The sequence below is a fragment of the Hippoglossus hippoglossus genome, chromosome 3 (genome assembly GCF_009819705.1).
Source record: "Hippoglossus hippoglossus isolate fHipHip1 chromosome 3, fHipHip1.pri, whole genome shotgun sequence".
Lineage (NCBI taxonomy): Eukaryota > Metazoa > Chordata > Actinopteri > Pleuronectiformes > Pleuronectidae > Hippoglossus > Hippoglossus hippoglossus.
In genome coordinates, this window is record NC_047153.1 from 18033778 (window position 1) to 18061493 (window position 27716).

The 27716-nt window shown below is 42.2% G+C and overlaps 1 protein-coding gene across 1 annotated transcript; it reads right to left on the minus strand.

Annotated features, from left to right (window-relative positions):
* Nucleotides 1–18905: 18905 nt before the first annotated feature.
* dld (deltaD) lies at nt 18906–26415 on the minus strand. Its single transcript, XM_034581407.1, is given in 13 exon segments — nt 18906–18911; nt 19033–19480; nt 19629–20388; nt 20504–20677; nt 20798–21014; nt 21107–21276; nt 21383–21513; nt 21638–21698; nt 23054–23102; nt 23105–23334; nt 24165–24231; nt 25064–25366; nt 25513–26415. Coding segments are annotated over 13 exon segments (2670 nt in total). The 5' UTR covers nt 25567–26415.
* Between the last annotated feature and the right edge of the window lie 1301 nt (nt 26416–27716).

Consider the following 27716-nt stretch of genomic DNA (forward strand, 5'->3'; position numbering starts at 1 on the left):
TTACCCCAACACATTTTACTGTGAATACTACATATGTACTACAGTAGAGTAACAAAGGTAATAATGGTTGAGTCATATCTCTGTAAGGTTCAGATCTATGATCAGGCTGGTCAAAAATACTTTAGAGAAATTAATTTTACTGATGAGGAATCAAAGGTCGAGGTGCTGTAACTGTGTCTGAAGTAAAGCTGCGATCATTATTATATAATTAAAGGTGGAAACTGCCATCATGATGGTCTGTAGCTGGAACAGTGAATCATATTGATGTTAGATTTAAAGCCACAACAAAAACAATTGCAATTGGAGAGAAAGTACATAAACAACAACAGGTCCAGTGTAAATAGTCAACATTTGTTTTAACATTCCTCTGTGTCTCTGTGTGTGTGTATGTGTGTGTGCGCGTGCCACCTGCCTGTTGTGATAGACTGGAGGAATGGTCAGTCCAGATGGAGAGGCGTGAGAACAAGTCATTGTTTCTGTTAGTGTGTGTTTTAATGTGGGGATTTGTCCAGAATGACTATGATGATCTCACAGGCTGCGGCTGCATTTTATTTTGCTTGTAATAATTTCTTTGTAATCTTCTAATAATCATACATTTGATTTATTAACGCCCCTCGAGACGCCAGGAACACAAATTTCAGAAAACCAACAAGATTTAAAAAAGCACAAAACAATAAAAAAATTCAAACGATATATACAAACCAAAGAAATTTGAAGTATTTCAAAAACTCGTCCAATCGATGTTGATTTCAGTTTCAAAAAGAACATGTTTCGCTTTTAGCTGTTTGAAATAAGGGAAAAGGACAAAAACAGAATTTATTCTGCTGTGAACAATGAGGCAAAGCAATCCCTTTTCTTATTTTTCTTTCTGCCTTGGCACTATTATTCAAAAACCTAATCCTGAAGGACTGCTGTGGTTTCCATGACAGAGCTGTTTTTAATAGTAGACTTCAACATGGTGAGGTCTGAATATAAAACATGAAGCAGGATTTATATCATGACACTTTTTTGTCAGTCTGCATTTATTACTTTGCCGCAAATTGAGACCAGAAGTAAAAAAATAAATAATGGGACAATAAATAAATAGAGGCAAACATGCTTTGTAATACCCGCTGTATAATATACAACCATGACGACTGGTGTCATTTGTAGTCGAATCCATCTCTCATAAAAAAGATGGTGTGGGGGGGAGCATTGATATGTATTCAGTAAGATCTGTTTGTCCTCAGAACTTGTTCCCTCTTGGCTTGACCAGCGTTGGACATCTTTGTAAACTCCTTGTAATTTGATGTGACAAGCACAAAAGTCAGAACTGCAGAACACCAGCAGTTTCTCTGGTGAGAGATTTCTCTCATTGTAGATATTTGGCACCTTGACTTTAAAAAATGTCTCAACGTGTTGTCGTCTTCTGCTCAGACCCTCATACGTGTGTGACGGTGTGAACACAGCTCTCCTGAGTGTGGGCCTAGACAATAAATAAACTCTGCCCTGCTAATTTGTGTGTGTGATATCGTCTACAGCCTAAAAAAGATGTTCTCAAACACCACGAGCACAGCTGTATGAAGCTGGCTGCACACGCTGTGACTGCATGTTTGCTGTCAAGGGGCAAAAATTGAATAATGTGAAGGGAGAAGAGGAGAGAGCCATACAGGTGACAGCCAGTTTGTTTGGAAAAAAGTGAAAGTGTTTGTATTTGAGGGGAGGAGAGACAGGAGGTCGTGGAGGAAAAGTGTCTTCGTTTTTACAGCAGAGTCTCAAAGTTTCACGCTGCTGTCCTAAACAGCTTTAGCACTGAGGCTGCGTCCACACTCAGCTGCTGATCTAAAACTGCTATTGACACGTGAAACCAACATGTGTCCACACTAGGCTCTGTCCACAGTAAAACACCATCATGAAAGGAGAATATCTAAATATCCTCCTATTTCTCTCATTTAGCCTGGAAAGTAGACACCGTTAGTATAATTGTTTAATCAACAGAAAATGTATCTGCAGCTATTTTCACCAGCAGTCAATCAGTAAAGCCAATTATCAAGCAAAATATAAAACAAACAAAAGCTGGAGTATGATTTCTGAGCTTTATAGCAGTAAAGATATATTTATCTTGATGTTCATTTATATGTCCAGACTGGGTTGGTCAAATATAAATAAGAAGAACAGATCACTAATAATGGAAAATGTAAAAAAATTAGCCACAGCAGTAAACACTGTGCTGCTTGAAACATCAATAATCAGTTCATTACTTTATGATCACAAAGTCATGAGACAAAATACAACTGGTAAATCCAGGTTAGTGACACAGCTGTACTCTACTGACATTTAAATGAGGGATCACAGCAGGAAGTTTTTCTTCTTGCTTGAATGAAACACAGATCTGAAGTGAAGCCTCAGAAAAGATTCAATCAAACTGCTTCTAACAAAACAGCACATCCAGAACTATTAAACACTGTTCAGGGCCTTTCTCAGTAGATGAAGTTTGCTCAGATGTGATCTACATCTGGATCTTAAGTCAACTTTGATCCGCTTCAAATTAAATTGTATCTGTCGGTACACTATTCTGTACAGTTTGTTTGAAACATTAGTAGTAAATTATCATGTTTCCAGTGTAAAGTGTTATCTTTGGCTTCATGTGGACTGTGAGTGTTGATGCAAATTACAGAGAAAAAGTATTTGAATTTCGTCTAGTGTTGATGTTTACTGCCGATTTATTTATTTCTCTTTATTTGCCTTTTGCTTTGCTGTCAAAGCATTTTGTAAACTCTGCTTTTAAAGGTGCTATATAAGTAAAGTTTATTATTATTATTATTATTATATAAAACTGTATTTTTGTTTATAAATGAATTGAAGTTGACATCTGAGGATCAGTGGCTATGTATGTGTCAGTGTAGAATAGTGAGTATACTAATTGTGTAGTTGTGTGAGTTCACATGTGTACCTATTGGAATTTGTGACCAATCAGTATAGTGTGTGAGCATGTGAATCTATACGTGTGTGTGTGTGTGTGTGGTGTGTGTGTGTGTGTGGGTGTGGTGTGTGTGTGGTGTGTGTGTGAGTGAAGACAGCATATGGACAGTGCCCATCCCTTCCTGTTGGGAGGGTGAACAACGTGGCTCTCTGTGAAACACAGCTTGACCTGTGACCTCATAGGATCACACACACACACACACACAAAGAGAGAGAGAGAGAGAGAAACACACACACATGAACCCAGATACACAAGTACGCAGATATACATCCACGCTGAGCCAGCCAGCTGTCCTGAGCGACTGACTGTCCCACACAGAGACAGAGAGGAGGTGAGAGTGACAGTGGGGCAGACAGACAGGATTGTTTTCTCAGGCTGGAATTTGCTCTGACTTTTTTAAACCCACGTGTTACCCAGCAGGGAAACCAACACACACACAGCAGCAGCACACTGTCCTTTCCCTTTCTGACATTTCTTCCCAGTGCAGACCCCTGTGACGCCAGCAAATTAGGAAGCGAGAACATGTCCTCACCTTGAACAGCTGTGAGGGGTTTGAACCTACATCGAAGCAAACAGCAAAAAACACACTCCAGAGCTCCTTTTGTTTTCTGTTGCTGAAATCCCAAAGTGGACTCCCTGACATTTTGAACTTCTTCTGTCAGTTGATGTCTGTCTGTCTGCAGTATACAACACACTTACAAAAAGTTCCCAGCTGCCCTGATGTGAGTTTGTATCTGAGGGTGTGACAACATCATGTAATAAAGAAGTAACATGTATCTTTGCAGGAAATAATAGCAAGTCCTTGTTGCTTCATAAAAAATATATTGTCAATGTTTGTTTCTTTTGTCTGCACATGATGTGATGTTATCATGTTATGTTGCCAGAACCAAAGTATAAGAAGAACATGACCTAAATCATATTTCTGTATCATTATCTTAAATATATCTTCCAACTTTCCACCTCAGCTGACAACTCTACAAAAATGTAGTTTGTAAATAAGATTAGGGCCAAAAACTACTGGATGGATTACCATGAAACTTGGTAGAAGGATGTGGTATTGGTCAGGGAAGAACCCATACAATTTGGTGTGGATCTGGATCAGGGGGCAGAGCCACTGGTCTTAACATTGTGAGATGGAGTGGTTTTTTTCAGTTTTTTTTTCAGAATCCAGCATGTTTAGAGGGACTGATGCAATCTGTGAAGATCCAAAATAGAAATCTGGAGCTAGTGAATTTAAATGTGATTTCATGAGGGACTGTTGGGCCTCTGCACTCTACTGAGACAATCTAGTTACTTATTTATTTATTTGTTAGTTTATTTGATAGAGTACATTAATGAACATTAGTGTTAAATACCAAATGTAAATGTTCCGGAGTTAGCAAGAATGCTGATTTACATCCGTCGTCCCTAGGGAGGGGACAAAAGAATATGTAAAAAAATAAGAACACAAGACTGAGGCAGTACAAATAACAAATACAGCACCAGTATACAAATACCACATATAGAAAAAAGCACTAAACATATAATGCCTATTCCCATTTAAAAGTCATCACAGTTCTGGTCACCATGAGCCATTATTGAGATGAATTATAAGTGCGATCCATCAGACTCTCCCTTATTATCGACCTGAGATCTTTTGCCGTTGTCCTTGTTAATCTGACGACGTTTTTTTATCCTTTGTTTCCTTCAGGTTTTCTCTTTGCTGTTGTGTCTATTGTTGTTTACTAACTGCTGCAGTCTGTTGACTCCAAACAAGCCACAGTTAAGATTGCTTCTAATTTAAAATGCATCATTTTGCGACCTGCCATTCACAGAGAGGGTAGGGTATTTGGGCATGTGCAGCAGACACACACAGCCAGCAGCTCTGTGTGATTCCAGTCAAGCGGCTTTCTGTGGCTTTTGGTGGCATTGCTGCTTGTTTACAGACCAAACATGAAAAAAAATAAAAACTGACCGTGCCAGCGAGTCAGGATTCTCCAAAAATGGATCAAATGATCACATGATCGTCAAACCTCAGCATTTTTGGTTCTGCTTCTTTTTTTTCCTCACCACGATGAAGCAACAGACATAGTTTTCAAGTTCATCCAAAGAAATGGGTTTTTGGTGGTTAAAAACACAGAGTTTAATGAGCCACATAAAAACAGATAAACGGTCGTGTTTATAACATTTCTGATATAAGCACATTAGTGTGGAAGTTGCCTGCCTGACTGGTACTCAGATAGTATGCTGAGTAACGATTCTGCCTTCAGATGCAGCAGCCTTTAGTATTAAGGTGGTAAAATAAGTTATTACTCAGGTGACGGCATAGCTTAATGGTGAGGGACAGCAGGTCCCAGGTTACTCTCGGCCGGCCTGCATGTCATTTCCCATCTCTCTCACCTTGTTTTCTGTCTATCCTTCGCTCTCTCTGTCAAATAAAGGCAAAAGGTCAAATAATATATACCCTACTTAAAAAATAGGGCTTTGCTCAGGAGCTTTTTCAGGGGTATGTTGTTGTTATATACCACTGTTATAACTTGCATTTTGTCCCACTCTTTATCTTTTGAACCACTATTCTACAGCTAAATACATCACGCTTACATTGGACACTTTGTATGTTAATAAGAAAATATTCGGGAACCTGAAGTTTTAAATTCCAGACTTCATTTAATGTAAGCAAACTTTTTCAACAACGTCAAAGATGAAGAAACTGTTTAAATGTGAATTTGTCCTGGGACACCTGACAACCCTCTCTGACCTTCAGATGATCTGAATCCAGCGCCTCCTGCTCCAACTGTTTGATCCTTTCAGGGAATAACGGCCAAATGTAAAGAGACAAAATGAAAGGAAGGGCAGGAGGTACAGAGCAGAGAAAGGAGTGGGTGAGGAGAGAGAAAGGATAGATGAGGTGAGAAAAGAAGAGAGAAGAAGAGGAAAAGATGTGAAGAGGAGCAGAGCAGCAGCTGGCAGGTGTCAGGAGTCACAAAGGACCATCTGTCCATCCAGTGCTATCTCCACACACACCCACACACACACACACTACATAAAGTTTCCTCCCTCACAACAGCATGCCTCAACACAGGCACCTTCATTTCTCCTCATTTTTCTTAATTTTCATCTTGTCAAGTTTAAATATCTCTTGGTTTCAGTCTTTCCAGGATGTTTCTGAAGTGGTTGCAGGGAAAGTTTGCTCCCATTCAGCTACAAGAAGATTAGTGAAGTCGTTCAGTGACTCACAGTCGGACAAATCCTCTTGAAGGTGTTGGATGGGTTAAAGGTCAGGTCCACTTATAGTGATTATTTAGCTTTGTTATGCCTCCGTGCCGACAACAGCCATTGACAGCAGGTATTATATTTTCAGGTTGTCCGTCCGTCCATCCCATTCTTATGAACAAGATATTTGAAGAAAACCTCAAGCAAATTATTTCAACTTTGGTACAAACGTTCACTTGGACTCAAATATGATCACATTAGAATTTGATGGTCAAAGGTCAAGGTCACTGTGGCCTTACAATACAGGTGTTTGGGCTTGTGAACACATTATCTTCTTTACAACTCGAGAGAATCCTTTCAAATTTGGCACAAATATTCACTTAGTCTCACAGATTAAATACTTAGATTTGAGTGGTCAAGGTCACGGTGACCTCATATGTCTTATACATATATATAGTCAGTTTCTTGACTGTTTTGTTTATTTCCTGTCGATCACAACAAACACACAATCAGTCAAACAAACGACACAATACATTAGATCTTCTAATATACATAACAGCAAACTCAGTCTCCACTAGTTTATAGAGCAGCAGTAGCAGAGGAAGCAACGCAACAATTGAGATGTGTTGTTCATTTAGAATGGGTCATTTGAAACTTCCTCACACCCTCTAACACACTCTGCTGCTCGCTCCCTTCTTCCTAAAACAACTCTCTGATTGAAACCCACATGCGCACATGCACACGCGCACACGCACACGTAAGCGCAAGCGCACACACACACACACACACACACACACACACACACACACACACACACACACACACACACACACACACACCACACACGCACACACTCCCTTCTCTCTCCTTCCTTCCCCATCCAGCAGACAGAGGGCGGATGCTGGCAAACACTTCCTCTCTCCACGAAGTTACTTCCTGTCTCTGGGAATCCATTTCCTGTTCAGAGCTACTACAGCACTTCGAGAATTCCTCAGGACTTTCTCTATCTCAACCACACACACTCACGCACACACACACACACACTGTACATGCACTTTATGAGTCATGACTTGTTTGGCTTGTAGCTCACTTTGTGAGTGTGTTTTCTTTTGACTCAGGGTCATTAGTGTGTGTGTTGGCAGAGGTTCCTCTTGTCAGCAGTCCTCTACTGTAACTCATGTGTTTGTCCCAGTCATTCATAATGAGCTTTTTTTTATTCTGCTATATGTAGGTTAACGCTGAGACAGTTTTAAATGGCAACAAGTTGACTGGGACTTAGTAATGGAGGCTTTTTTTAATGTCAAGCATCATATCATTGTATTTGTAGCACGATACTGCTGAGGCCTATAGTTCATGGCAGTTTTTGTGTTGTTTCTGTGGTTAGAAAAATATGAGGTTTGAAAAGACACTAAGATTGTAAAAAGTGAGTAAGGAGAAAGTGTAAGAAAAGAAAAGTTAGACCTAAAAGTTCTCCAGGAGAGAGACACGGTTTTCTGTTGTATTACAAAAACACTGCAAGCATGCAGGATACACAGGAACTCCCCAAATACACACACACACACACACACACACACCACACACACAACACACACACACACACACACACACACACACACACACACACACACAACACAAACACAGACACACAGAGTCTTGTATCCAATCAGTGACAGCATTATCTAGATTTACGGGGGGAATTGTCTAAAGGTTAGACTGCTACTCATGGCTGGAAGTCACACAAACACACACACACACACACACACACACACACACACACACACACGCGCACACACTCACACACACATACACATTATCATATACACATGCTTACATACACACACATGCGAAACCTGAATTATGAATAAATGAATCTATGCTGCTCTCAATCCTTCTCTCCCACTTCTCTTCACCGTCATATCTCAGCTCCATCCACACAGAGGCAGAATAAATTGTGTACATATTTAGCTGTTTCAATGTAAATTTGAGTAAAAATCCCCTTCAGACACGTTTTAACATATAAACCATTGCTTCTGACATCATTTCATATCTGATATGTTTTTGTTATGTTTTAAATATATATATTTAGATCAATAAAAAATGAGGAAAAGCAAGGAAAAAACAAAGATGCACATTGTTGAACAGAGGTGTAGACAAGAAATTTAAGTCTTCCACATCATACACTGATTTGTACAAATAAATAGATAATAACCACTGAACACACGCAAGTTTAGTTGTTATTAATTATTTTTAATAATTTAGTGACCTTTAAATATGACATTTAAATACTATTATAATCACATATACATTTTCTTTTTTTTACTTTTTTGTTTGAATGTTTTATTAGATAACTATCAATCCAAACAACACCAAACCTTGGAGGAGAAACGTTGTGTGAATTTGGGACTGAGCCAAACTATTGTACGTTACATGCAGGAAAGAAAAGCATTTATTTGAATGAGGAAATTAACTTTGTTTATCAAGTGGAACAGTCTGTACAAACCAAGACAGGAGAATGATTAAATGTTAATCGACTTTCTTAAGGACAATCAACATTGAAATGTTCCTGTGTGTGTTTGCCCTCCCTGACTTCCAGTCTCAGAGCACTGGAATACCTTTATATACCATTTTATACATAATGCAAAGATACACTATTCATCCTCATGCAATCATCTGGTGCCACTTTACTCAAGTACTTGTCTGTACCCATAAAATCCTGTCCGCAGTTAAAGGTGTATACTATGTACATATTGATATATGATTTCTTATTTCATAATTTTACATCTTATCTTATCTTGTCTTCTCTTGTGTTATCTTATCCCAACATGCCATGATCATAATATGTTTACATGATCCAACACACAAGTATTTGTTTGTGAGGAAATACATCCAAGGAGGTTGTGTTAGGTCTTTTTAAGTTGTGTGGCTGCTGGTGTGTTTGTTCATTGTTGCTCCTGCCTCCTCTCTCCCATCTGCTGGTACTCATTAGCATGGAAACAGGACCGGGAGCGGTTTCACACATACACACACTGGCCATTAATCAACAAGTCAGACCGAGGTCCATTCCCACACATCCACGCCACACAGATGAAAACAAAGAGCATACACACAGACACAGTGCCTAACCACAGCAACATCCCACAGCACACTTTACAAGATCTACACCCCACCTGTTGTCTCAGCGGATCAGACCTGGTCCTATCCCAGTTCTTTTTGTCTATCAAATCTGGCAGACTGGTGATGTCTAAATTGTTATTTTCTTTTATTTTAAGTGATGACTGTTCTCTCGTGGCAGCGTCAGAGAACACAGGGAGATCTGTTCCCATCAGCTGTTCGCTTTTTTTTGTCTTCATGGGGTGAATCGGTATTTTTATTGTGTGAATTTGCAGTCTAATTTGTCTGGCCTTCATGAATGGGCATATTGAAGAGAGGAGTGTATTCCCATGAACTGACAACCTTGTATAAATGTAAATGGTGTGGGGTTGATCCCTAATTGCCTCCATGTTGGGAAGAACAAATTTACTCTCCCCCCTGAATTCAATTAAAAAACAGAGTGTAGATTTAGTGCATTACAGAATAACATAAGAATAAGAGTAATGGGATAAATGAAGAGGGCACTTAAGAGTCAAAATGAAAACATTGGTGAGAAAAAAGTGAGCAACAAAACATCTTTAAAATGTGTAAAGTAATTTATGAGGTAATTTTAACTGCATCCATTTAAACTCACCTGCTGAGTGAACTATAAGGTGAGATATATATATATATATATATAGATATATATATATATATATATATATATATATATTTATCATTTTTCAATCTCATTTAACAGCATTGGAAACAAAATGAAATTGGAAAAATAATTAAGGCCAGTTCAAATCAAGGCCTCGTCGTCATTCATAATGTTATACAAGAGGATATACAGCAAAATAAAATAACCACATGAATCTATTTAATAAAAACAACAAGTCTGACTTTGTGTAACAAGGCTAGACACGAGTTTCCTCCGCTGCTCTTTACCGTCAAGTCACTTTAAACGACTCATAATTTGCATTACGCTTGATCACAGCTTCTCTCATCTGTCTGGCCGAGTCGTCATTAAAAAAGCATTGCTCCTAGAAGACGGCTGCTCCACTCACAGAGGAAGCTCACTGACTGCTGCAGAGCCATTTCAGGTGAGAAATCAAAAAGCTTATCTTCAGAGGAAAACAATCAACAAATACTCACTACTCACAATACACTAACACTCTGCAGGATCCATTGTTCTATCACACAGAACCTGAAAGTTTGGTAAATGTTGAAACAAGCAGATACAGAATTCATGCAGTAAGGTAACAAAATAAAAGAAATAAACAACATAAACATTAGGCCACAAGGTGTTAGACAACCATAGATTCTGCACCTCTGTGAGTCTGCTGGTTTGAAATACTCATCACTGAGAGATGATCACCATTCTTCTAAAGAGGACTGTCTAACACATCCATCATTTTCATACTCAACACCTTGTGCTTTGGAACGAAGCATCACCTTTTCTTATGTTTCTCCTCTTTTTTACTTCAGGCTTTTCCTGTAATGTAACTTATCACCTACCTGTTTGTAATATATGACATGTTAACATGGTTGGGACATGAACTACATGGGAAATCAAAAGGAGGAAGGGTTGAGAAGAAATCTGGGAGGATCAATAGAAACAGCGTGATTCAGATCTTTGGTTTGAGAAATATCACACACAAATTCAACAGAGAATCGACACCAGTAGATGAATGAAGTTTGACAAAGCTGCTGTGATCTGGACTACAACCTGTCGAACAGAGCAGCAGAAGCAGGTAAAAACGGTCTTCTCTTCTCACCTGATGGTAAAGAGTTTAATACAAATCAAGAGAGAGAGAGAGAGAGAGAGAGAGAGAGAGAGAGAGAGAGAGAGAGAGAGAGAGAGAGAGAGAGAGAGACATCTGCCATCTCTGTGTCACCCTCTCTCTCTCTCTCTCTCTCTCTCTCTTTCTCTCTCCCCTCCCGCTTGTCCTCTGTAGCAACATCTGCTTCCTCCGCAGCTCTTTCCCATCGTGTGGTGGGCGTGTCCTTTGTGTTAGCCCCCCAGTTTCATTGTTCTAGCCAATCATTGTCCTCGCCAAGCTGTTCCCACCATGCACCAGTAATGACCAGAAGGCACTGATGGGAGCTGGTGTCTCTGAAGGAATGGCTCTCTTTGCAAGTGCTATAGCCCCCAGGGAGAAATGACAAAAAGCAAAATAAAAACAAAAACAATGCTCTCGAGGAGGAATGAGAAATATGGCTTGCTTTAACACCTTTGACTTGGAAACGCCATCCCCCAAAGTGGGGATTCAATCAACAAGTATGTGTGCAATATCCATAGAAATGGCAAAAAATTGATAGAGTCATGTTTTTGATATTAACTGAGTCAGAAAAGAGGGACAATCAAAGAGAGAGAAAAGCCAGAGGGGGGAGATGGAGTAAGTGAAAGAGAGAGTTGGAGCACTGGGAAAAGATCTGAGCCTGGTCCCTGGGGAGCTGCGACAGATGAAGTAGCTGAATAAGCTGTCTGTCATTGTGCGACTCGGGCTGCTGTGGTCACGTCGTTTGTTCAAACTCAACAATGGAGGATGGCTGAGAGAGAAACCTGTGTTTTCCCACAAGATTCAGCCCCAAAAAATCACTCGTCACTAATGGCCTGTTTGTGTGTGTGGGTATTAGTCCCACTGACAAATTGAAATGCTAATAAAGGACAGAGTGGAGAGAATAAAGTCAGCGAGTCTCTGTTATGATGCTGTTTGTTTTGCTCTGAATGAAAATCAACAAGAAGTCATGGAGACAATAAAGGCTTCAAATGTATCATCTGTAATCACACAAACGACTTATTTTTTGTTGTTATTTTACATAATGAGTTGTCAAGTGGCATTTAAATTCAGTTTAAACATCAGTTGATAAAACTGAATTTAAATCATTTATTCAAAAAGAGTAGAACCACTCTAGATGTTCTGAATCAAGTTTCCCACAGTACAAAAGGGGCAGATAAATAAAGAGAGCTCAAATGCATTTGTGCTTTTTATCGTGTTACATGTCATAATACAGATGCTGTTGCTTATTTGGTCAGACAGATAAAGTTAAAGCTGGACTATGTATCTTTTAAACCAACAAAAAATGTATTATTTCTCATGAAATGTTATATTTCCAGCAACAGAAATAATATAGAAAATGCACTGCCACTATAATTTTGGCCATTAAATTTTACTTTTTCCAATATGTCAGACTGGGGGCACTGGCTGAGAGATATTGTCAGTGGGTGACTGTAGTGAGTTTCTTCATAGTTTGCCAGCTGCCACAAAACATAAAAAAGAACCAAAAGGAAGGTGACCACAGGAGACATTGATAACATCCTTTGCAGATTATATTAAATTAGTGCAAACATATATCACAAATAAAACTTGTTTCTCTTTAGCAAGATGTGTGGTGTCAGATGATGATCATGACCTGGACCTGATGATTTCATGGACTACAGGTACCTGCAATGTAAAAATCAAGTAGGAAACCGAGGCAATGTGAACGAAACTGACTTGGAATTTTTAGCAGTAGCTGCTGAGTCGTCAACCCGGCTGAGGACGACTCTTCCCCAGTCTGAATCTTGCTACTTTAATTATGCAACTGCTGTGGGTCCAGATGCAACAGTGTCCAGAACTGGGGAAAAAATGGTGGAGAAGTGAAAAAACTTACATCAAAGGTCCCCAGTTCGGCTCAAACCAGAGTCCTTGATCCACATGTCAACCTGTGGTTTACAAAGCCGTCCCTATTTCCTCAGTCTTATAGGGAAACATTGTTTCAACTTTAATCCCGAGAAAATGGCGTCCTCCTTGGCCCTACTTCACTCTTGCAGGAAAATGTGGAAGTTGTCTTCATTTAGTTTGAAGCATGCAGTGCATTTTAATTAGTTTAGATTCAATTCAATACAGTTTTGTAAACCCCACATCTGTGTCCCAAAAAATCTGTGTTCATCATAAAGGTAAAGGTTATTGTTTGGCAAGCAGAGGTTAGTTTTAGAGTTAGGGTATATCTCCATGAAATGAATGCAAGTCTATGTCATTTTCCCAAGTGTCTTATGGCAATGTGAGTTTGTGTGTGTGTGTGCGTGCATGACTTTCTATAGATTTGAGGTCCAATTTCGACCAATTTATGAAAATTTTGGCCCCTCAACACAACTTCAAATGGCCTTTTGAGCGTTAAGACTTGTTTTAGGGTTAGGATTAGGTTAGATTTAGAGTCCTCACAACTATAGGAAAGAAGAATGTGTGTGTGTGTGTGTGTGTGTGTGTGTGTGTGTGTGTGTGTGTGTGTGTGTGTGTGTGTGTGTGTGTGTGTGTGTGTGTGACAGGTGACCATAGTATGGACAATACAAGGGTCAGTGGCCAAGTGTGAGCTCCTTTCTTACCCTCTTGTTCTCCTTTTCCAAGCAGCCTCTTTCATAAACGCACACACACAGACACACACACGGACACTGACATGCATGCTCACGCACATGATCACGCTGACACTCACACATACATTCAAACAGATCAGTGAGAGGAGGGTGTGAATGGACAGATTAATCAGATTATAGCAGAGACACACTTAAACAGCCTGTTCTCTGGATTAGATATGGTCCTGCCCACTCCCTGTCAGAATAAAACGTGTGTGTGAGGAGAGAGGGCGAGCGTGAAAGAGACAATATATCATCATTATATTCAACATATATACTTATATTTTGGTGCGGATCTAGATCAGGGGCAAGATGAAAGAATTCTTTTTGTAAGATTTCAAGATAGGGACGTTTTTCTCCATTTTCACCCTTTTTCAGAGAATAATTTATGGATTTAGATTTTTTAAATCAGCTGTATTAAAAAGATTGATATCTATAAGTGAAATTTGATGCAGCTTGATGGAATTTAAGCGGATTTTTGGGTGGAGGTATGCGATCTGCTGGCTGCCATTCTAGTTTTTATTTGTATTTGTGACCCTATAGTCATCATCCTAAACCTGTATCATTAGTAAATGGTGATGGTGCAAAACTTAAAAAGTGAACAACATGGAAACAAAATGTTGAATACTATGGCTCCATAGGAAAGGGAACAGCAATATGAAGCTGATCTTGGATACTCCCCTGTGTAGTTTATCATGAAGAAGGTTTGATTCCCCCCCTCAGAAGTTCAAAGAGTGCTGTTCCTTATGTGCAACAGGGCAGCATATGGCAGCCAGTGACCAGGGCTTTGTCTGACTATTGACACCAGAGAGATGCCGAGAGGGAGGATGCGAGAGTGAGCGACTGTTCAGTGGTCGGAGGACAGCCTAACAACAACAAAAGACCAGCTTTAAGCCTGTCTCCTGTGATTTTCCAACTCAGCGAAAAGCTATTGTGGCCCTGAAAAAAAGTTAAGTTAAAAAGCTTAGCATGGTATGCGCTAACAACTGCCCGCTGCTTGCGTAATACAAACAAATAGTTTCTGAGCAGTCACAGTTGCAGTCGTTGAAAGGGCAACTGTTCCTGTGTGTACAACCAACGGGCAGGTCACGGCTACGATCTGTTGCTCTGTGAAGTCCGTTGAAATGTGGAGGATACCTCATTGACTCAGTGTGCATCAGTACATGAACTCAAGTGGCAGTAGAACCAAGTGTAGAGCGCATACCACCGGTCACAGCCCATGCTTAAAGCCTCCTTGAATTCAGTCAAGCTGCACCAAACTCCACACACTAATAGATATCACTCCAATAAATATGAATGATTTGTTCATGAATTATTCGTTGGGAAATTGGTAATTATGTTAAAAAAAAGGCCCCATCTCACAATGTACTCACAATGAATATATGATCTTCACTTCACTTCTTTCTCTTTCCCCTCTGATCATGTTGACCAACTTAATGTACTTTTTCCTCTGTAATTGTCGTTAATTTCTTATCATCAGTCATCCAATCTCACCATCTTGTGTGTGTTTATAGAGACTGTGAACCAGATGAGTTTCTTTGATGACTATTTCTACACTCCCAGTGGTCACTAAATGACACACCACACACACACACACACACACACACACACACACTACACACAACACACACACACACACACACACACACACACACACACCACACAACACACACACACACAACACACAACACACAGAGTAGTCAGGCAGGGGCAACCGGGACTAAATCCAGACTGGTGGTTTCTCTCCCCAGCTATAAATACCCCTCTGCTTAAAAGAAGATCACACACACACACACACACACACACACACACACACACACACACACACACACACATCACACACACACACACACACACACACACACACACACACGCACACACACACAGAAAGGATAGAGAAAGAGAGAGAAAGAGAGAGGGAGAGTGAAAGAGAGAGAGAGAGAGAGGAATATACCGATAAGTTAAAAGAAAAAAAAAATCAAACAAGACACAGTAATACACTTGTATGCAGCCTTGCACATCTCTCTCTCTCTCTCTCTCTCTCTCTTTCTCTCTCACTCAAACACACACACAAAGAGATGGCTCTGGCCTCAGAGCAGGCTAGCTAAGCAGTCTATGATTATGGGTGTGTCTTTGTCTCATTTAGTGGTTCCACAAGGAGACAGTCTTCTGCTGTGTCAGACAAACTTACATACACACACACAGCACACACATATACTCACACACATGCATGCACATATGCAAATACCAACACTCACTTAGCGACAACAAATCGCTCAGCTTGGATTTGTTAAATTGCCTTTTAGAGGAAACTGCAAATGTAAAAAAGGTCGTATAGAGATTATTTTGCTTTGCCATCTTTTGAGATGATGCATGATGATTCAAACCTCACTCTGTTATTCCTAAATATAGCCAAAGCAATAGTTGTGCACACCAGATATAATTAAGTTAACTACTTACTTAGTTCAGGATCAACCCATCATGCTTTGATCTACACCCATCACACTCTGATCTATGTACTTGATAAACCCATCAGACTCTGATCTATACCTGATCAACCCATCACGCTTTGATCTATAGCTGATCAACCATCACGCTTTGATCTATACCTGATCAACCCATCACGCTTTGATCTATACCTGATCAACCCATCACGCTCTGATCTATGTACTTGATAAACCCATCACGCTCCGATCTATACCTGATCAACCCATCACGCTCTGATCTATGTACTTGATAAACCCATCACGCTCTGATCTATACCTGATCAACCCATCACGCTTTGATCTATACCTGATCACCTATCATACTTTGATCTATACCTGATCAACCCATGACGCTTTGATCTATACCTGATCAACCCATCATGCTTTGATCTATACCTGATCAACCCATCACGCTTTGATCTATACCTGATCAACCCATCACACTCTGAACTATGTACTTGATAAACCCATCACACTCTGATCTATATTTGATCAACCCAGCACACTCTGCTATACCTGATCAACATATCACGCTCTGATCTATACCTGATCAACCCATCACTACTTTGATCTATACCTGCTCAAACCCATCACACTCTGATCTATACCTGATCAAACTATCATGCTCTGATCTAAATGCCTCTTTACCCATCCAACTCTGATCTATACCTAGTCAACCCATCACGCTCTGATCTATACCCAGTCAACCCATCCTTTCCCTTCCCTTCATCCATTAACCCTTACCTCATCCCTACCCACATCCCTTCATCTTCTTCTCCCTCATCCCTTCTTATTCAGTTGGGTGCACATCTCTCTCACGCTGCATTGTAGGGGCCTACCGGGGGCCGTAAACAGCTCGGGTGCAATGATCCTGAAATGGAACCCACAAACTTAGTCTCCCTCCACCCAGTCATCAGTACACTCTCCCTGCACTTCCACCGCTACCTCAACATCCATTCATCTATACTCTACATCCAATACATCAACTCCAGTAACAACCTGTAAACTACAAATTGTTAAGTTGTGGTCCTTGCTACTAAAACTCCCATTACTGTGAGATAAAGCCACCGCACAGAAGGAAATTGTAGCAACTTAATTTTCATGATCTGTATACTTCTAATGTGCATGAGATGATAATTAAAAACATGATAACAGTCAACAGCAGATGTTCTATATTTCATTCCTCTTTTATTTTGGAAAAATATTGCGTTGTTTTCCAGTAATAAAAATGACAGGCTCTGTACATACGACTTTTATCTTAAATACAACACAGTCACAGTGGTCTCAAGTGCCTAACACATACATGCATACATACAAACTTACATACATACATTATCTGCCAAATAAAAACTGTCCAACTTAAATTATAAGAGATTTAACAAAAAACATCACAACAAAATGAAACACAAATAATTACATCATTAAATTAAAAGAATACGCCTTTCTTTAGATAACAAATAAAATAAAATAAAACAATTGATCCTAACCAATGGCAGGCAGGGTGATGGTGTCCTTCAATTGGCTAATAGTGGAAGACTGGGGGTGAGGGGAGCGGGATTGGGCAGTGCACACACCTGACACCACACAAATGACATCACCTTCTCTGTACACACACACTCATACACACACACCTCCATAGTGCAATGAGGTCTTGGCAGTTAAGACTAGTCCATCATAGCTCACTTGGAAACATGACAGCATCATCAGAGGTCGGGACAATTATGACAAATTATTTAATTTTTAACAGTGAAACAATAATTTCACTTTATCCAGGATTTTTAGTAGCAGAACAGAAATAACAAATTAATTCATAATGAATTATTGTTTGTTTTGCCTGATTTATTTCTCTTTGTTTGTCCTCCAATACTGAAAGTGTTTCCTGAGTCACTCTGCCCAAAACATTGCCCTGTGTATTAAAACCTTCAGGGGTCAGAGGCCAGTATGGCCCAACAGGATCCATGTTGGATCGATCTGCAGTCACTACTGGAATCTTCAGTTCGGTTATTTCTGCTGAGAACCAGCTCAGCCAACATCGTCTCTGTCAGTGCTGCAGAGTTAAAGATGTAAAGCTGGAGTAGCTGTTTAAAAAATTTTAAAGTTCCAATTAAGTTTTTTTTTATGAATTCTTAGCAGCTGCAGTTTGAAAACTTCTAATGTTGCTATAACTCCACCCTCAACTCTGCAGCACTGCACAGAACCGGAACTGTTCAATATCCACGACAGCTTTTACACTGAATTGTAAAACCACAACACATAACAGTACTACAACAGTACTTCAAAAGTTCTGAGTACTCCAAAGGTACTAAACTGTTCAATCAGTACTCCACAGTACTACAATATTATTGGTCAACATCCAAATCAATACTTCGCTGTTGACCAGCAGAGAGGAGTTCATCCTGGTACGAGCAGTAAATCATCCAGTACTGCAACAAGACATCAAACGAGCTCTTCATCAGTTCTCCAGCAGTTATCATTCAAACTCATGATTACATGTTCAGCACTGTTTCTGTACAAAGTTTGTAGAACTGCTAGCACTGTCTTTTGGTACTTTGTCCATAGTACTGCGTCAGCATCCATCGAGGGTCAAAATTGTCTTGTATTCACACGTAGCACTAAAGTACTTAGGCCTTGATGAATACTCTGCTGGCTCAGCAGCACCGTGGCTCAAAAGTCCTCCGGAAAAATCCCAGGGAACAGCAGCAAACAGCAGGAGTAGAACCTCCTGGAGACAAGATGAGCTGTACTGCTCAGGGCTGGTGAGTGTGTGGATCAACCACAACCAGAGGAAACTGGTCCGGTATCATACCTGTAATACAGAAAAAAAAACATCAGTGTCTCGTTTTTTTTTAACACACCGTGTTGGGGGGGGGGGGTTACATTTATATCATACATTTGCCAGGAGGATAAATATATTTCTGTATCCTCACCTCTGTAGCGATGATACATTCATCCTTCTGGTCCGACATGACGTAAACAGACTGGTATTTGGTGTCAGTGGTACACTGGTACCTGCTGTCACTGGGACAGTGGTATTCAGCATCACTGGTTGATGGGTACATGACGTCACTGCTTGCAGGGTACTTGACATCAGTGGTTGACTGGTATTTGACGTCACTGGTTGATGGGTACTTGACGTCACTGGTTGATGGGTACTTGACGTCACTGGTTGATGGGTACTTGACGTCACTGGTTGATCGGTACTTGACGTCACTGGTTGATGGGTACTTGACGTCACTGGATGACTGGTATTTGACATCACTGGTTAACTGGTATTTAAGATCACTTACTGCGTGATAGTTCAGTTCACTGGAGGACTGATAATTTGCTTCATTGCAGCTTGGTGACTCTTCATCGTATTTCTTTTCTGATGCATCACTGTGGGAAAGGAACGATAACAGTTTACAAACAGATTCAGAGATACCACCCTCCAAACAACAAATGCTAAAGTCATTGAATGCACGATGTACATTTTTAGCAAGCTTAGTTTGAGGAACGCATGATTCTAAGTTTCAAAAGAGTTTACCTATTAAGTGTATATTTTGAAAACTACGTACCTCTTTGTCTCTTCCTGTATCTTTCCTCTGAGTCAAACTCATCCAGCATTTCACAGTTGACCTCTGGCTCATCGTGCTCCTCTTCTTTACACAGCAGCAGCTCCTCCGGCCGGACCTCATGCACCAGGTTGTACTCCACACTGGGATAGCGAGTCTTAAAGCCGTTCTTCTCTGATCCATTGAGCCCACTGATTCCACTCAGACCACCCAGCGACCCAGCAAGGTCTGAATGGTAATCCACCTTCTTGTTGGTGTTTTTAATGGACGCCGTCATCAAAGCACCCACTTCCTTGTCAGTGCGGAGACAATTGTTGGTGGTCGTCAGGTTGTTCATGGTCTCGTGGCTGTCACTGTGGACACTGTCACTGTGGTGACTTTGCCGATCTTGCAGTTTGACACGAATGTAGACAACCATCACTGAGCAACCAATCAGGATCACCAGAACGAGGAAGACACCGGCACACACGGCCGTCCATGGGAATCCGCTATCGTCATCCTCCTCCTCTTCAACATTTCCTTTTTCCGGTGAAGAATATCGCCGATCCGGTCCGTCCACCACCGGCTGACCTTTAGGAACCTCTGGTAAGAGGAACTGGCAGTTGTGACCACCATAGCCAGGCACACAAGCACACACATAACGCCCGCCACGCTCGTGGCAGGTAGCTCCGTTGTGGCAGGGGTTGTGAGAGCAGCGGGAGATGGGGGAGCTGCAGTTTTTGCCAGTGTAGCCTGTGGAAGAAATCAGAGATTATCAGTCTAGAACCAAACTAATCTAAAACTGTATAAAAAAGACGAAGCACATCAACATAATCCATCAAGAGAGATCTGTTTGAAGCTGCCATACCTGGAGGGCAGGTACAGGTGTAGCCGTTCACTCCCTCTTGACACGTCCCACCGTTCTGACAGGGGAAGGATAGACAGTGTCCAGAGATGCTGCCGCTGTCCTCACAGTTAGGACCAGAAAATCCGTCAAGACACTGACAGAGGTAGGAGTTCACCAGATCCACACATTCTGCACCTGCAGAGGGGACAGGGATTGAGACAAAGACTGAAGGTTAGTCCCAAAACATTTACTTCCTGGTGCAGGTTTAATTGTAGGTTATTTATAGTTGATGTAAAAACATAGAAGACAAATTACCATTCAAACAAGGGTTGGAGGAGCAGTGGTCGATTTTCTTCTCGCAGTTGAAGCCGGCGTATCCCAACGGGCACTGACAAAAGTAGCCCCCTTCAGGGTTGTTGACACAATGTCCCCCATTGAAACAAGGCCCATCTGCACAGGTACTGGCGCTCAACTCGCAGTTGTTGCCGTAGAAACCAGGCGGACAGGTGCACTTGTAGCCATTGTCGTTATCCTACATTGGGAAGAATGTAAACAGTGGTTACATTAAGGCTTGTTGCCAGAATATAATTTGTTGTTTTTTTGTCTTCCTCTCGTGATACTCACAGTGCAGCTGCCTCCGTTGCGACAGGGGTTTCCAGAACATTCATTAACCTGGACCTCACAGCTGGCGCCCGAGAATCCAGGTAGACAGGAGCAAGTGTAGCTGCCCTGGCCAGTGTTGGTACAGGTGGCTCCATTAAGGCAGGGCTTATGGTGCGTACAGTAGTTCAGATCTGGAACCATCAACAATAAACAACATTAATGCACAGCACATTGTAAATTTGAAGGGGAAAAAACGGAGGGATTTTAACAAAGTGGTAAATCCTTCAGTGAACTCACCCTGGTTGCAGAAGAGCCCGCCCCATCCCTCCTGGCAGTTACATTGCCAGGGTTGTTGGCAGGTGCCATGGAGGCAGCCTGGGTAACGGATACAGTCATCACAGTAACGTCCACTGAAGCCCACACGACACCTGTTAACACACAACATTCAGTCAGTATTGCTCATAACAGAAACAAGGATAATGATGATAATGTAAAATGTTACATTTAAATCAGGTGTGAAAAAAACCCAATATCCAGAGTTTCTGTACTTACTTGCACTCTCCTGGTTTTTCACAGAAGCCATGTTCTTCATCACAGCCAGGAAGACAGATTGCTAGAGAGGAAAGAAAAGATGACAAGTGAATTATGGGAAACATGTTTGCCCTCCATAGGCATTTTCAAACTGGTGCCTGTCTGGTTGGTTTGATCCAGTTTGTTTACATGCCCCGTCTGTCTATTGCTACGCTGCAACAGAGGCTTGTGAAAACATGTTTGGTGGTTCACATCACTTTGTAGCTGGAAGAGTATAAAATATTGAGGGTAATCAGGGTTATCGGGTCACTTCTGACTGCAGGCTCAAACCCTTTGGTTTCTTAAATTTGAAAAACTTGTATAAAAACGTTGCTTCACAGCTATAACATCCTTTGGGGGGCTTCGAGAGCTTTTGGTCACCAAAGTGGGGAACCAGCCAACAAGCCCCTTATTTAACATGGTTGCTCTCCGACACAAAAGCGTTGCACACAAAGCCTCCTTTCTCCCCTTGACTGTGGGTCAGAAGTCCCTTTTCTCACCCTTGCCACCCCCATCTCACCCCACCCTACCATCCCTCCTCCTTCTGATCCTCCTCTCTTCCTCTTCCATTCACCTATCCCCTCTCTTCTTCTCCTCTCTTCTTGCTCTCCTTCCCCTCCTCTGCTCCTCCCGTCTCTCCTCACACTCCTCCTCCTCCCCCCCCAGGGCCAGCTGGTCTGTGTGGAGCTAACCACCAGACAGCTGCTCCATTGTCTCCTCTCACCGAGCAGCTGCCCCCTCCACAACAATACACAACCCTGCTTGGCCAATCAACAGCCCGGGCCGCAACAATGCAGGACCCCCACTTGGCCAATCGGGGAGGAGGTTTGGGGCAAAGGAGGCCGCAGTGGTCTAATGGAAGGCACGCGGCGTGTGAATTACTGAGGAGCCAGTGCGGCTCATTAGAATGGAGGCCTCTGGAGCTATGGGATAACTAACTGACGCCTGTTGCACACGGGCCCCGCATTAGGAGGTGGAAAAAGTCCCTAAACAATAATGATTGGCAAGGGACTGTTGGGGGAAATGAACTTTGAAAAGTAGCTTTAGAAACTTTGTAGAAATTAAAAAACACTCAAAGTTTTTACCTCATCACTGTTGATTTAGGGCTCTTTACAGTTTTGATGGTGAAATGTTTTTTTCTAACCTCATCATCCAGTTTAAGTCAAAATCAATAATTATTCCTCATGTACTGAGGAAACATTTTGGGATCAGATGCTCTATGTAAACATCAACATCGAGTGCTAATCACTGTGCTGCTCCTGAAGCTCATCTGTCCCACTAGCATCTGTTAGTGAATTCAAATATCACCTTGAGCAAGACTACAACTGTTTCCTCTCAACATGTTGCACAAACCCCCTGAAAGATATACTGCTGGATTAATAAATCGAACCCACTTACGTTCAGTGCAGTAATGTCCCTTCCAGCCAGAGTTGCATATGATCTCCCCACAGCATCGCCACAGGTGAAGTGGCCAAAGGCATCGTCTCGGGGCCGACAGAAGACAGAACAGCCGTCGCCGTAGTAGTGCTCGTCACACATGAAGCGATAGGAGTAACGTAGCTCCGTCCCGCCGGATGTCTGCATGTCCTTGAACCACTCCTCTCCCACGGTGAGGTGACGCTGGGTGGTGACCCTGCTGATCAGATGCTCTGGGTTGTCTGTAGAAGGGAAGCGTGCAGCTTGTTATTGATCATATCTTATGACTGCTAGATAAGTTAAGAGTTATATTTCTTGTTTTAATTTGCTAAACAATGCTTACATTTGTGAACTGTGCATTCTTATTAAAAAAACTGACTGATTAAAGTTAAAACTTTGGCATCCACAGGGTTTTTACATTTCTATCTTCACCACCCATACTCCCCCTGTCTTGTGCTGCTAGTTAGTCATCATTAGTGCAGTGATAAGCACAGGAGATAAAAGATAACAGTGGCAAATATCTCACCACTGGAACAAATCACAACAAACACCTGCTAAAACTATGGGTGGCCTTTTCCCTGCATGTGTGATGTTAAAGAAACCTGGTGCTTTAAAACATAGAGACTGTGTTTAAAATAATTTACTTATCATCATGGCCCACTGATCTACATTAGAAAATCAAGTAAGTTGTAACATAAGCAGGTTTTATGCACGAAGTGGATATTTACTTTAGGTTTTTTTAGCATTTCACAGATGTTCAGTCAGAAATATCATCTAGATTACGCTTTAATATGTTGAACTATTAGTCCTATCAGGAGATAGCACAACAAAGTAGGCAATGTAGATAATTTAACACATCATCTGTTTCTAAAGGAAGACCTGTGTGTAGAAATTGTAAGCATATAAGTGGCTCTTAAGCATAATAGGCCTAAAATAAAACAAAACCTACAACATTTATCAGACTTAGTGTGTCCCACTTATCACCAATGACTGAAGCACTATGTGAAAAAAACGTGCTACTGAGAGAAACCAGGCCACTATCAGCCTTCTGGCACTGTCTTTGAGTTACAGTGCTGCCTTCTCTGGCTGCCACCCCACCTGTTGCCAGGGTCGTCCAGGGAGTCAGTGTGCAGGGCTTCAATGATCAGTGAAAACGTCCCCTGAGGAGAGACAGAGACACAGAGAGAGTCAACAGCTGCTGGGCCTGGAGGCCTCCCTCCCTCCCACAGCAGAGGGCCATTAGAGGAGGCCTCCCAATAAACTTCACAGCCTAATTCCCGTGTTGATTAGGGGCCTAATAAGGGCCACTACCTGCTCCCCTTTTCACACCCTGCCACTATCACACTCGCTCGCCGCCGTAAAACCAAACGAGGCGGAATTTCACGCTGCGCTGCCAATGATGTGCCAACTCAGAGGATGTTAAATTTCCCACCACGCCTGCATGCGTGGTCGGAGGAGAGAGGGAGCGTTTGGTGAAAACCCTCCCACCACTCCCCCCACCACACACGCACACACGCACACACACACACACACACACACACACACACACACACACACACACACACACACACTCTCCTCCCCTCCCACCAAAGAGCACAGGAACACTACAATAGCCCCTCTCACACACTGCTGACAAAGACCCTCACAAGTGTTGAGTTTGGGAGCATCTGTTGCGTTTTGCACTCTTCAAAGCTAATGTGTCCCACTGGAATAAGACCATAACAACTCCACTGTCTGTCTGCGCATGCTTTTCATTACTACTGCAAAATGTGACTCATGGTAATACAGTCATTCTGCATGTCAGAAATATTAGTGTTTGAATTAAATGCATATAGGGTTAATATGGAATATTACAGGGGATGGTGGTTTCTTGAAGGTATAATGCCCAAAAAGTTATAAATTACTTATTATCAATAAGTGCTGGGGAGGATGGATTCATATGGTGGCATAAATAATAAGCCACCCTTCGTCTATTGTCATTGAAACACTCACCGGCCATGTGAAGGAGAAGGGAAAGTGCACCGGGTTGGTGAAGCTGTCCGCATTGGTCTCCGGCACCTGGAAGGAATTGGAGCCGAGTACCGGAGTCACAGCCCCGCCGTAGGTGCAGGGAGGCTCGGGGGACACGTTGACCTGGTAGTGCTTCAGACAGATCCGAAAGAAAGTCTTGCACTCGCAGTGCTGGTGTCCCTGCGGATGCGCGGAGCCTCCAGCGCAGCAGTTCGCGTTCCCCGTTATCCCTTTCTTGTTGAGGAACTCCTGCAGCTTCAGCTCAAACACCCCGGAACATGAAACCTATACACAAGCGGCAACACACACACAAACACACATGTCAGCCCGGTGCGTTCCACACAGAGTGGGGGGAATATGCGCATTTAAAATGTGAACAAATCAGTGCAGAGATTAGAGCGAGTTGGATAATTCATCCTCAGTGGACCTACCTGGCAGGTGAGCAGGGACAGAGTGACAACCAGGAGCAGAGACAGACGTCCCATTGTGTTGACTGCCCTCCAACAAGCGGTGAAAGCTCCACAGGGTCCGAGCAGCCAAACTCAAACACACATGGAGAAAGTTTCCACTCACAGTCAAGGTGAAGCCTTGACGCACGGGAGGGAGGATGAGGAGAAAGTTTGTCCTGGGACGCGTCTGTTCCCACAACGAGCCAGAAAAAGTTTTACAGTGTCAAAAAGTAATCCTCAGCAAAAAAAGATGAAGAAGGATCCTCTCGGTGAATGAAATCCCCGTTGGAAATATAAGAGAGTTAATTCCAGTCAACCCAGAGGCAGCTCTCGATGTGATGATGGCCTTGTTTATTTTCCCACTTGCTTCATAATGATATGCTGATCCTGAAACGCAGAAAACGAGTTTCTCTGTCTCTCTCGGTTTAACAGTGTGTGTGTCTGATGGCTCTCCTGCCCCTGCACAGGGTTTTATACCGGGGCCAGCAGGCGATGGGTAATAAGATGCAAATGAGCCTCTCTGCTCCTCTTCTTCCCTCCCTCCATCCCACCACCACCGCCACCACAAGTCCGCCCCGGGGCCATCACAAAGAAAGAGCAGGGAGGAGGGGGGGGGCACACACACACACACACACACACACACACACACACACACACACACACACACACACACACAACTTCTCTAAAACCCGCCCCCACTCCTCTCTCTTTCTCTCAAAGGGGACAGACCAAATGGCTACTGAGCTGTTAAATGTGCAACAACCCCTCGCTTCCCCTGATGCCCCCCCCCCCCCCTCCGCCACACTTGCATTTACATTCCGATAAATTCTTCAACCTCTGCACGAAATCCTGCACATCACACCATCAAGTGATTTATACATGTATAAGGGGGGGTGGGGGGGTGGGCAGCCAGGGTGCCAGGGTATGACTCCTCATATCTGGGGTTATGGTAAAGCCTCTATGCCCTGACCTGTTCCAGCCAGCCAGCCGTCCCAACTGCGTTACAACGACCATCTGCTCCGCCGCATTCCTATGGTGTTACCCCTGCAGTGGTCCTCACATGTTCACACCCCCCATACAAGTCGATCTGTTCTTATTATCTTATCTTTAATGATTGGCTATACATGTCCTATACATCTCCACGTGCGCACTCACCAAACAGCTGCTGTTTTCCTCACGTATCCTACATTATTTCTGACTGCGTGGTAATAATAATAAAACTCAATTTCCATTGGCCAGCACTTATACAAACAAGGTTACGAAGTGTTTTATAAAAAGTAAAAAAAATGTTAAAAAAGTTTTGTTAGTATAACAAACCTGATTCAATTGCATTAAATAAAAATATCATAGAGGGCATTTGATCAGTGCTGTTTCTCCACTATAACCTATCACCTTAATGCCAGATTTACAATTAGACCATCCCTTCCCAATTCCCCATTTACTCTAATGTAAATTATATATGTTTAAAAATATTAAGCAAGAAGGAAAGTTGCCTCCTTGAAGGTGCAACACAATTTAAGCCACGCACACACGAGTGGCTATGGGCCAGCACACCTTCTTCTTCTTCCTCTTCCTCACTTCACCGCATGCCTGTGTATTTCCCCCTTACTTGCTTTGCTTTTTTTTTCGGTACAGGCAGTAAAAAGAGACTTGGTAGCGTGTCACTCGCGTGGCTGTCATTAAGAGACTTTGTGAAGAGACGGAGGGGGGGGGGGGGGGGTGGGGGGGGGGGGGGGAGGAGCAGGAATGAGGGGCAGGAGGAGGAGGAGGAGGGGAGGCATGGAGGGAGTAAAGTTTTTTTTTTCTTTGTGCTTTCAGCTGTATGGTAATTGGGCCGGCAGCACCTGCTCTCCCACAATAACACATCACCACCAGAGAGGGAGAGAGAGAGAGAGAGAGAGAGAGAGAGAGAGAGAGAGAGAGAGAGAGAGAGAGAGAGAGAGAGAGAGAGAGAGAAGAGGGCGAGAGAGAGAGAGAACATAAACGATCATCTTACAATATGTTTGACAGTAAATTATCCCCTTTTCCTGAACGTGAGATACAAGACTACACAGTATACCCTGTGTTTTATGTGACATAACACTGACTGTGTTATTAACATGTGGGTGTGTAAGCACAAACATGTGGGGAAGAGCTGACCCTTGTTGAAATTATGATTGGTATTATGATCTATCTATCTATCTATC